The sequence below is a fragment of the Cydia fagiglandana genome, chromosome 19 (genome assembly GCF_963556715.1).
Source record: "Cydia fagiglandana chromosome 19, ilCydFagi1.1, whole genome shotgun sequence".
Classification (NCBI taxonomy): Eukaryota; Metazoa; Arthropoda; class Insecta; order Lepidoptera; family Tortricidae; genus Cydia; species Cydia fagiglandana.
This window is the reverse complement of record NC_085950.1, coordinates 15122505-15134743: the sequence shown is the minus strand read 5'-3', so window position 1 is coordinate 15134743 and position 12239 is coordinate 15122505. Positions and strand designations below refer to the sequence as shown.

General features: G+C 41.7%; 1 protein-coding gene across 1 annotated transcript in view; it reads right to left on the bottom strand.

Annotated features, from left to right (window-relative positions):
* LOC134674233 (ring canal kelch protein-like) overlaps nucleotides 1-12239 on the bottom strand; it is a gene marked incomplete at its 3' end in the record, with an annotated part of 31689 nt that overhangs the window by 2290 nt on the left and 17160 nt on the right. Inside the window, exons 5-10 of the mRNA XM_063532293.1 lie at nucleotides 11139-11390; nucleotides 10951-11054; nucleotides 10519-10705; nucleotides 9201-9349; nucleotides 8054-8216; nucleotides 2263-2413 (exon numbers count right to left, since the gene is read on the bottom strand). Coding sequence (XP_063388363.1) covers nucleotides 2263-2413; nucleotides 8054-8216; nucleotides 9201-9349; nucleotides 10519-10705; nucleotides 10951-11054; nucleotides 11139-11390 — 1006 coding nt within the window. The remainder of the gene's footprint in view (nucleotides 1-2262; nucleotides 2414-8053; nucleotides 8217-9200; nucleotides 9350-10518; nucleotides 10706-10950; nucleotides 11055-11138; nucleotides 11391-12239) is intronic.

The following is a 12239-nucleotide window of genomic DNA, read 5'->3' as shown; positions in this document are numbered from 1 at the left end:
ACATCGTGTTTAGGCTCGTTTTATTCATCTCAACAAGATCTTTGACACTAGGTGATACTCAGAGTCTGATGATGGAGCTGGAAGTTGGTTACCGGTACCAATCAACCATGCAACTAAACCACTTCATGTTTAGGCTCGTTTGACTAGTCTCAACAAGATCTTTGACACTAGGTGATACTCAGAGTCTGATGATGGAGCCGGAAGGTGGTCACCGGTACCAATCAACCATGCAACTAAACCACTTCGTGTTTAGGCTCGTTTGATTCGTCTCAACAAGATCTTTGACACTAGGTGATAAACCAAACACGAAGCCCAAACACGAAGCCCAAACACGAAGTGGTTCAGCTATGTGATAGACTGGTACCCATCGCCACCTTCGAGCTCCATCATCAGACCCTGAGTAGTATCTTGTGTCAAAGATCTTGTTGCGACGAATCAAACGAGCCCAAACACGAAGTGGTTCAGTTACATAGTAGACTGGTACCCGTGGCCACACTCCAGCTCCATCATCAGACCCTGAGTACTATCTTGTGTCAAAGATCTTGTTGAGACGAATCAAACGAGCCCGAACACGAAGTAGTTTAGTTGCATGGTTGATTGGTACCGGTGACCACCTTCCGGCTCCATCATCAGACCCTGAGTACTATCTTGTGTCAAAGATCTTGTTGAGACGAATAAAACGAGCCTAAACACGAAGTGGTTTAGTTGCATGGTTGACTGGTACTGGTGACCACCTTCCGGCTCCATCATCCGACCCTGAGTACTATCTTAAGTCAAAGATCTTGTTGAGCCGAATCAAACGTGCCCAAACACGAAGTGGTTTAGTTGCATGGTTGATTGGTACCGGTGACCACCTTCCGGCTCCATCATCAGACCCTGAGTACTATCTTGTGTCAAAGATCTTGTTGAGACGAATAAAACGAGCCTAAACACAAAGTGGTTTAGTTGCATGGTTGATTGGTACCGGTGACCACCTTCCGGCTCCATCATCAGACCCTGCATGAGTACTATCTTGAGTCAAATAAATACATATAGAATGTCAGGTCGTTTCAAATATTTTTAATCCTGTCCGGTAGTTTATTAAACTGTACCATTATAAATTATAATACTATAGGATCAAAGTCTCTCGTTGCGGTTTACACGCACACAGTATAGCGTTTTACACGGCGCCCGCCGCACACTATGATAAAAAACCTCGTCGTCGCCGTTGAAAATGTGCGGAGCCGACCGACACACGTCCTACCTGTACAAGCTCTGCCGCGGCACTGAGCTGGCGAGCGCGCGTCATCGGTAATATAGAGTAGTTTTCAAAAAATTGCCAAAAAATTATAGTAGAATTTCATAAACACTAATGTATACCAACAGTATAAGCAAACGTTGCAGATTGCTTGAGTATGAAAATGACTTCGATATTAAGTAGATTTTCGTAGAAATTGACACTTGTTTGGGAGAGAAAATTGAGTTCGTTTTACTTTGATTTTCTCTTTCTCAAAGGTATGTAGGAAAAATATCGTTTGATATGCCTAAAGTACAGGGTATTAGTAATACAAAATAGCCAGGTTTAGCAGAGTAAACTTCTCAACATTTCCAAATAAGAGCTTGCCATTCAGTGCTTCACGGGGTTTTTCGGAAACGACCATCAGAAAAAAATTCATAACTAATTTAATAAGTCCTTTTTCTAATATTTACAACGATATTTAAAAAGATAAGAAGACGCTTTTACTGGAACAAGTACTCATTGTTTCTAACAATGAGCACAAAGTCCTGAATTTCGTCGACTAGTATCATCAATTTTGCATTATTTCGACTTTTCTTGTAAGAGCGCTCTTAAGTGGACGAAAACTAGCGTAATGACCGTACATTCAAACGATAGTAAATACGAATGTAAACGTATAAAAGTTGCCCGTTGTAAATCCGCATCCGACAAAATTACAAAACAAACTAGTGGATCTTCAAGGATATTCTCTCCAAAAAACAAAAGGGTCTCCGTATTCCAGATGTTACCTGCAGGCTCAACGCCCGGCAGTATCCAATCCACGCGGCGTAAGGAGGCCGCGCCATCGGACCCTCCTGCTATATAGTCGGCCTCTACACAAACGACACCTAAAGATAGTAGGCCTCCGTATATGTTACCTGCAGGCTCGACGCCCGGCAATGACCAATCCACGCGTCGTAAGAAGGCCGCGCCATCGGACCCTCCTGCTATATAATCGGCCTCTACACAAACGACACCTAATGACAGTAGGCCTCCGTATATGTTACCTGCAGGCTCGACGCCCGGCAATAACCAATCCACGCGGCGTAAGGAGGCCGCGCCGTCGGAACCTCCTGCTACTACTAGTCGGCCTCGCCAGGCACAGCCGCCCATCGAACGTCGCGCTGAAGGCAGCAGCGGGCCAGAAGTCCAACCAGCCTGTCAAAGAAAATAAATCAGTCACACGGCATAATAACTGAACTGAAATAATAAGTGAAAGAAGGCTAACAAAGAGTGTGTATAAATAAGGGAGAAGTAGAAGCGGTAGTTGGAAGGGGTAGACCTCGACGGACTTTCTCTGATCAGATCAGGGAAATCCTGAAGAAAGGCCAGGTCAAGAGCATCCTAAACCGGCGAGCGTGTATGAGGAATGTTATGAAATTGAAGGAAGCGAAAGAAGTATTAGGATCGTAGCAAGTGGAAATCCGTGGTCTCTGTCTACCGGGAAATAGGCGTGTACATACGTATGTAAACAAATTGTAACAATGCCGGCCAGGCTATTGAGTCACTTAGTATTTGACAACACTCTCCTTGTCAAAGAAAAAGATGTCAAGATGAATTCGCCTATAGTTCGTTTTTTTTAGCATTAGAAAGAACTTGCAAGAAGGTAAGCGATCTTGACAAGTCTTTTAATTGAAAAACGCTTTAAAAAAATCAAAAACTATTACTTATGAAAGCATAAGAATATAAATGATCGTATTAGATTCATAATTGTTACATATTTGCCGTAATTTATTTTTAAAATGTGTTTTTCAATTAAAAGACACATCAAGATTGTTTACCTTATTTCTAATGCTAAAAAAAACGAACTATAGTTTTAATAAGCATCAACAATCCATCTCTTTAATACTGACTTGACTGAAAGTAACATCAGTACCGCTGTCTGATTGTCACGGAAACAGAGTTGCGCCTGGACCTGTGTAGTCACTTGGAATAATATGTTCTTCGAAGGCCGCAAAATTATGTGACACATCATTATAAGATCGTGTCAGATATGTTTGGGGCTTCGAGCAACACCGGCTTCCGACACGTCAGAAGGGAGGGGCCCAAGCGATATCTCACCGTACAAATCTTTCTGCCATTTTTCGCGGGGGGAAGGTGCACACAGTGGCACTTCTCACACACTTACATACAAAATCCAATCAGAGGCCCTACCGCGAACCACGTTCGACGTGTTGCCTCTCTATGGCACTTGTAAATTCATACGTAAGTGTGACAGGGAGGCAACACGTCGAACGTGGTTCGCGGTAGGCCCTCTGTAATGACGACACAAATACATACAAAATGACACACGTCAAAGACAAATCTTGCAAACCTCGATCTCTTTTTGTGTACGGACGAGTGACTAGTGTCACAACACGCACACTAACACATTTCCGTTGAAGCATGTCATTGTATTCTGAGAGATGAGAGTCGGATTTGTCGCTCGACCGATCCGCAATTTGTACTGAGCGAGCAAAATCGATAAATCCAACAATTACTTGAGACTAAAATATAATAATTGTATTTAAATGTAATTAAACGTATGATATGTAAAAAAAAATATTACATGTGAAATGTAACACTTTCTTTTTGTAAATTTGACGTCCCCGACCTCTTTTTATAACAAAAAACCGAGCAAACAGGCATTTTTGTGCAGCAGTGTTCACGCGCGCGTCTGGACTCGGTCTAGTGAAAAATCCAAGTGCAACTAGTTTTATTACCCGCGGTAGATTATATTGACGCGCTAATCTTGTACCTCGGCAGAGGGGAAATAGTGCGAATGCCGCCTCCCTTCCGTGTTGCTCGAAGGTTTGGGGTCTTCCTTGTGTAACATACTATTGCAGGTGACTGGTACACCATCGATACTGCACCGACCAAGGTTATTTAGAAAATGTCACCAGTGCCATACCAGGGCCCAGTTTTATAAAGTTACAAGTTACAAGTTTACAGGCGTTTACTGGCAACACTTGCTCCGTTTTTTACAATTTGCGTTTTATAAAAGTACTGGTTACAATTTTACAGGTTACAGGTACAAGTGCCTGTAGCTCAACCATAGACGAAAATACGGGAGTTTTATAGTGTTAAACTCATAATCGAACAAGCGTTTTATAAAAATATTGTAAATTACAAGTGTAGATTGGTACACTTGTAACAAAAACTTACATACGTCTTGAGTCCTGTAACAGCACAACAGTCAGTTACTTGTAGACTCGTTTTCTGAGAGATTTTAAACTTTACTCTTTATTGTTAAGCACCAACGCCAACGATTGTACCAGGGCATGCATACTTTTCCATGCACTGACCTTATCAGTTTTTGTTAATGTATCTGAAATATATAGTAAATAGGAAATAAAGTGACAATATGTTTGATATTGATTTTATTGACGATTTGTTTTATTTTATCTACTAGGAAATGGAAAGGGATTATTGCCGATATTTGTCGTTGATTTATTAGCATTCGTCTCTTTATTTAAGTATAGGCATTCACATTATGGTAAAGTGTACTATTCATAATTTTCGATACAGCCGCTACCGAAACGATACATTTTAATGTAAGAATGTGAAAGAGTACTTATTTACATGTTATTTACTTATTACGTAAATATTTCATTAAATCTAACTTAATCTGAATCTGAAAACGGCCCAAAAAGTATATCCTTGGCATGGAACGCCGCTCTCAACCACTCGATTTTTCCTTCATTTCTGGCCATTTTTCCAGTAATTAATATTTTACAGCAAACAAAAACACATAATTTAGTAGAGAACCGAGTATCTATGACACACTTTTTTTTTTAAATAGTGATGTCCTTCACACGTGTAGATTTCACATGTAATCGAGATTGACCGTGGTTCTTTACAACTGTAATTATTTATGTGTATTTATAAAACACCTGTAGCCGTTCACAGTGCATTACAGGTGCCTGTAGCCTGTACTCTTGTAACCTGTAACTTGTAACTTTATAAAACTGGGCCCAGGGGTGCGAAACTCCTGACTTCGGTCAAACTCGGCTCCGCTCGGCTTAGCGTTGCTCCGAGCAATTATTAGGGTTGGCACCACGTGATTTCCTTTTGCGTGCACGACCACAGATAAGATAATCACTTGAGTCACAAAAGAGATAGGTACAGAAATCAATCTACATACAAAGCGCGCTCGAGCAACGCACACATAGACACTGCTCACGGACACGATATCTCGGACCAGTTGGGACCAGTGCGAGCGCGAGTGCCATCCGCTTGAGACACGCGTCTGTGAACTTTTTTGTGCAATAATGGAGAAACAAAACAAAAAGTTATTATAACTGTACAGTGGACGGTTGTTTAAATTCAACATTAACCGGTGAATTGTCGTTTTTTAAGCTACCAGTGGTTTCAGAGAGAATGCGTATGCGAATTTATTACATTGTACATGAGAATGCGAATTTATTACACTTTAACATATAATAATCGTGCTTTTCGCCAATCTCGAAATCATCGCAAGATATTTTCTGTGGCAAATTTGTAATATAACAATGACATTAAAATGAAAATACCTATTTGAGTTAAGGTAAATGTACGCTTCACCGAATGCTTAAGCCCTAAACTTACGTTTAATTTTTTTATTAGTTCTGATATTTTCTTACGAATATGTTCAATACTAAAATAGAAACATAGATAAATTTGTCCTCATTTAAACATACCTATAAATTACTGAAATGATTGGACGTGTATTAAAAACATTTTTAAAGTCATTTCTTCCAATTTCCTTGTTTGTACCGTTTACCGAACTAAGAAACGTGATTTGCACATTATACCGAATAGGGAGCCCGCATTACCGAACTAGGAAATAATTGTATGAAAATATGGTGTTGAGTGGTGCTCAAACTTCAGTAGTTCACTATTAAATCCCTACTATGCTTCGTTTTTTAGCATTATAAAGATGGTAAGCGATCTTGACGTGTCTTTTTTATTGAAAAATACTTTTGAAAAATAAGTCAGTAAGTAAGGTACGCAACAATTATAAAACTAGTACGCATGTGTTTAAAAAAATTTGGCTGTTTCATAAATTTTGGCTCGTCCATTTTCTATGGAAGGGTAAATTTTTTTTCACGATTTCGGAGTTGGTCCCATAGTAAAAGTTGCTCAGTATAATCCCAAAACCTCCCTGGGAATGGGAATGTAATTAATTTTTAGCCACCCTGTATGGGAACCCCGGAATTTCATAACAAAAGATAAAAGTTTAAAAAATCACAATCGCCCACGACGAGAGGAATCTAAAAAAAATTTTTGGACATCTAGGTTCGGACCACCCTGTATAAAATATTATTGCTTCATTATTTTTATTATACTATTCAGTTTTTTTGTCCACATTCCAAGACTATTATCAGGCGTCCAATAAGTATGTCTAAAGTTTGAAAAGCGCTGGCATTGAAATAATGGTCACAAAAAATAAACATATAAATATCGACCTAGCCGTTATCGTAATAAGGATTATATTCTCATGAACGTCGAATAGAAACATGGCCAACGCAAACATGAGTTCGGTAGCAGAGACCATGGGTACCATTTACCGAACGGCCGTTCGGTGAACGAAACATGGAAAATATGTGGAACCTATTTCGCGAACCGATTTTGAAAATAGTATTTAAATCGTAATCAATGTGGTATAACTACAAATCTATCATTAAATTTAATACTTGAATCCATTACAAAACCGTACATGTGTAAAGTTCTTGCTAATACTGACGTAAAATATCTAAAATTATTGTTTGATAATAGTCTTGCCAAAAACCTTATTTTGATGCCAAAAAGTCGTAAAACATGAACATTTCAAACGCAGTTTTATAATAATATATATAGGTTATTGTTGTTCGGCAATTGCTCATAAAATTACAAATACATTAAGTTATTTGTGAAATTAGGTAGTTAATCTAAATAGTTCGTAATCAACCGTTAAAAAAATAATTTCATAAACATACGCTTTCCCTGATTCCGGACGCTGTTCGATAATACCTTCCAATCAAATTGTCGGTGTACTCATCACCAAACTCACATTAAGCTTAATTTCTGATAATATGACTGCACTAAATTAATTAAATTGACTAAAATACACAAACTAATTAAGTAGTCACACTGAAAAACCATACTTTGAAACACAGAAATAAATTTAAAAGGTTTTATGACCTTAAGAAATATACGCAACTTCTTACCGATTTCTTTAAGGTTGCCCATACAAAGTGGCAATCGGCAGCAACGATCCGTTTCGATCAGTTGCCACGTCCCAACTGCGGGACAAATTGGCCGACTCTGAGGCATAGTGGAAGAGATAGGTATTTAACTCGTGGAAAAAAAATACGCAAGTAAATATCAGCTGTAAATAATCGACTTACAGCCTAAAATAGAAGAAATTCGGTAATACGGACGGATATTGAGCGTTCGGTGGAGCGTACTTTTACCTTATTAATGTTATTATTAATTTATATTTCCATTCTTCCCGTTTCATCCTCAACAATAAATCAAACAACTAGATACGAGATACGATACGATGGATACGAGTGCCACTACCGCGATAGTTTTTTGTGCATAAGTCATAGTTTGCAACAATCGCAACCCTAGAGCGACCGCCGAGCGTAGGTATGAAAAGTAAAGTACATACATGTGATTGACTTCTGTACTTATCTGTTTTGTGCTTGAGTTTTTACACCCCTACATAGCCGAAAGGGATAGTGTCATATATTAGAAAGGGACAGCATGATTCGACCCTGAACCGCTGTCAAACTTCGTTTTTGTAGGAAGTTTCCTTTCTGTACGGTAGTACTATTAATTATTCTATGGCCATACTTCGGGGTCCTCAAGAGACAGTAGTTCTGTGGAAGCGAGGCAGCGCCAGGCGTCGCAGCCGCCGAGCGCCCAGAGCGAGCCGCGCCACGGCACGGCGCAGCACTGCGACCGGCCGGTGGTAAGGGGACGGCCGTCTGACCACGAGTCCGTAGCTGGGTCGTATCTGAACAGAGACAAAAATAGGTAAGGAATTAGAGGAAATTATTAAAAGTGAATGGTCCTTTACGTCAGTTACTTGCTGCCCGCAACAGTTTGCGTGTCGGATTATAATTCCGATAAACGACCCTGTCGTATTTCTTGGCATTTTTTCCTCCAAAATAATAGTATGAGAACATGCCTTCCGATGGTATTTCGTTTTTAATATTAATAGTGGTTGCATTAGAAGTAATCTAGTCGGGGATTAATCATCCGACTTGTCGCTTTTGATTTTAACTTTCACTATAAGCCATGAAGTATCGAAGCCGCGAGAAATTTAATGTAGTGTAGGATAATGACGTGTCACTCGATGCATCGTGATGGCGTCCTCACAAACCAAGCAACGATTTCCTCATGGCATTTTCTGTGTAGACCTGCCAAATGTTCTTTGGGCAGGCGTGGCTCACTCCGCAATTTCGTCGCTTTGCTACTAGCTAAAAATACATCCGTTCGACCCCAATTTTGGGGTTTGCCATAAGTCGCGCGTGCCACTGTCGCCACCTAGAGGCCATATCTGTGTTGATCGTGACAGACGCGTTATGTTAGAGAGTGAGTCTTCTGTACTTAGTACTATTATTTATTCTGTGCTTTGGGTAACATGTAATCTACATGTGAATAGCCTCGAAGCTCCGTCCGCGGGCTCATCCACTCACGACGTACATAATACCACGCCCCTCGTCTACCGCTCACTCGCCGAGCCCTCCACCCCGAGATACAAATACTCCTCATACGGTAGGTACCCCGCTACGGTAGCTTCTCATACGGGACCCGGGTACGTCCTTAAACTACGTCCAAGACCACCGGTGGACGGGCAGCGGCGTCCCTCAAATTCGGTGTACTCGATTGCGATCGCCAACCCGCCTGCCAAGCGTGGCGATTATGGCGTTCACCCGCCATAGGGGGAGGCCTATGTGGCTGAGATGGTGATGATGATGATGATGAGGGTAGGTACCTGTGCACCGCCTTGAGGCTCCGGCCGCCGGCCCAGCCGCCCACGAGGTAGAGCAGGCCGCGCTCGTGGTCGGCCGCGGCCGCCGCGTGCGAGCGCGCGCCCGGCAGCCGAGCGCGAGCCACCCACTTGCCCAACCCGGTCTCTCCGCCCTGACAACAAATAGGGATACTATCATACATTTTTAAAAACAGGTCAAATATTCACTCAAGTTTAACACGGCACGTTTTTTTTAAATCATATTCTGTACTCAAAAACGAATCAATTGATAGGTCAGTTATCAAAATTTACTGAATACTTGAATAGTTTTTACTATAGGTTTCATCTTTACAAACGCGTTGCAGACTATACTAATTAACTGTTAAAATATTATCATATTTGGCTTTGCAATAAAGGTATAAGACACATTCGTCAGATTCCTTTTTCGTCAGGATGAATTTTTATCTGACGAAAACGGAATTCCTCTTTGGACGCTCTACAAATGCATGGTGATGTCTCGCTTGCACATGTCATTCCGTACGGAAAATTCCGAGCGTGTAGGGCCAGGCTAATCCGTGCTGTGCCACAGGTGACATATTACTATAGATAGGTGATACGAAAGTTCACCGGGTCAGCTAGTCTCTATATAAAATCACATTTCCGTTAATAAAGCTACACAATGTATTGCCTGTTAAATATTAGATTCCACTTTAGTCAGAAAAAAATCAGATATAATTTATCCTGACGAAAGCGGAATTTGACCCAAAAGTCCGTTTTCGTCAGACAAAAAATAGGCTAAAATTCATCCTGACGAAAAAGGAATCTGACGAATGTGTCTTATATCTATAAAAATCAGGACATCAAGCAAAATTTGATAGTTGTTACTTTATAGCGTTTGAATAGATTGTACCTACTTCAACAGCATGGGCAGTAACTCGCAGTTGCGGACCCCTGGACTACAGTGACTAGTCACTAATACCAAAAAGAATAGATAGTATAGAGGGGTACTGTCATAGTAAATTTTGTAGTCACAGTAAATTTACTACTATCTATCGACACACGACTAAAACTCAAAATGAAAACGTATAAAATTATCAAAAAATGTATATATGGATAAATGATTATTATTTTTATATCATTTTGATCCATGTTCATTCACTGGTAGCTATGTGTTAAAATTGTTAAATGTGAAACGGTGTCGTCACGCCATCTAGCTGAGCATAGGCTAAAGGTGTGTGCGGCATCTGTCCGATAATGACTTTTTCTTGATTTTCGAGGCACGTTTTTTTCATAGACTTTATTCATCTTATACGAAGTTACATATGTCTTTGCAAATACGCACCTCTTCAAAGGCGTCCACCGAGTCCAACTCGTTATGTCCGTCAGAGCCGCCCAGCACGTACACCTTCCCCCCCAGCGCCGCTGCGGGGAAGCGCGCGCGCGCGCCGCGCATGTCGGCCAGCGGGGACCACGCGTTGGTGGCCGGGCAGTACGCCTCGCAGTTGCGCAGGACGCGGGCGCGGTCGTAGCTGCCGGAATAACAAGATTAGACACGAGACATTGTTTGTAGTTAAGTCACAATAACTTAGGAGCCATACAATCGAAGCATTTTAAAATGACATGAAACTTGGCATGAACAATTCAGAAACATATAAAGAAAAAATAGAACGGTTAGAAGTTTTGCATGGAAACTAACTTGAATTTCGTCGCCGAGACAGATGAGCGTTACTCATCTGATATAATCAATGAATCTTCGAGTAACAAAGTGGCTTACCCGCCACAAACTATCAATCGCTGCCCGAGCGCGGCCGCGCCGTGAGCGCAGCGGCCACCCGCCAGCTCCGCTCGCCTCTCGCCGTCCGGTTCCGGCGGGGCGTCCTGAAACACGATCGACATTAGTACAATAGTTCCTCCGAGTCAGTCGCTAGGTCGTGTGTGATCTACGAGTGAAGTGAGGCCAACCTGTGTGTGTCCAAGCTTCCCGCCGCGCGCGACCGGCCCGCCCGCCGGTCTCCAAGCGACTCTGGCCGCCACCAGCCTGCCGTGCACCGCCAGCAACGCCTGTGTAGCCCTCGGGCCGAGCGACCTCGCGGCCAGCACGGCGCAGTCGCCGCCGGCGCCCCGGGCGCGCTCGCGGGCGCCCAGCTCGCCCCCCGCGAGCGGCTTGGGTGTTGTGGCGCCGATGCCAGGCTCGCGGCGTCTACGCTCCACGGCCTGCGGAAGAAATATTTGATATGATTAAGCCAAATCTGTATTTTACTGTACAATTTGCGACTTGTTTTGTTGGCGGAGGAGAATATACGACGACATAAATACATACTTCTACAAATATTACAAGCTTTTATTTACTTTCACCTGACCGTTGTCTGTCTGTCTGTCTGTAATCAAATCTTGCAAGTTAAATTTGATCCACTTCCCGGTTTCCGATTGAGCTGAAATTTTGCATGCATGTATAAATCGGATGACAATGCAATATTATGGTGTCATCGAGCTGATCTGATGATGGAGACCGGAGGTGGCCTTAGGAACTCTGTGATAAAACAACGAAACCTTATTGTGTTTGGGGTTTTTAGAATTGTCTCGATGAGTATTAGTTGCCTGTGGGAAGAAAAGTACAGTCAGCGATAAAAGCTTGTACCAAAAATGAAATTTTTGCCAAAAACTTATTGTACAGTAAGATTTGTCTGCCATATAGGCAGTTCTCAGAGCTCACAATGCACGGACAATAGGCCAGTCAGCTCGCCGCCTAGCAATCGTAACCACACTAGTCTCAAAATACATCGCCCATTCCTATATATTCCTCGCGCCGATACGCTTGTAGCTCAGGCGCATCAGTCTTAGAAACAGACAGCTCCCACAATCGCTACACTCTCCTCTTGTATTTTGTATGTAATTCGACATTAAGAGACCATATACATCTCTTAGTAATTGTAATACGTTAGATTGAATTGTTAGTTTTATCTTATAAAATTGTTGATGTTATTATTTTTGCTTTTATGTAAATTCAATGTTGACGTGTAAAAGTGCCCTTGTGGCCTATTTGCTGAATAAATGTTGATGTTT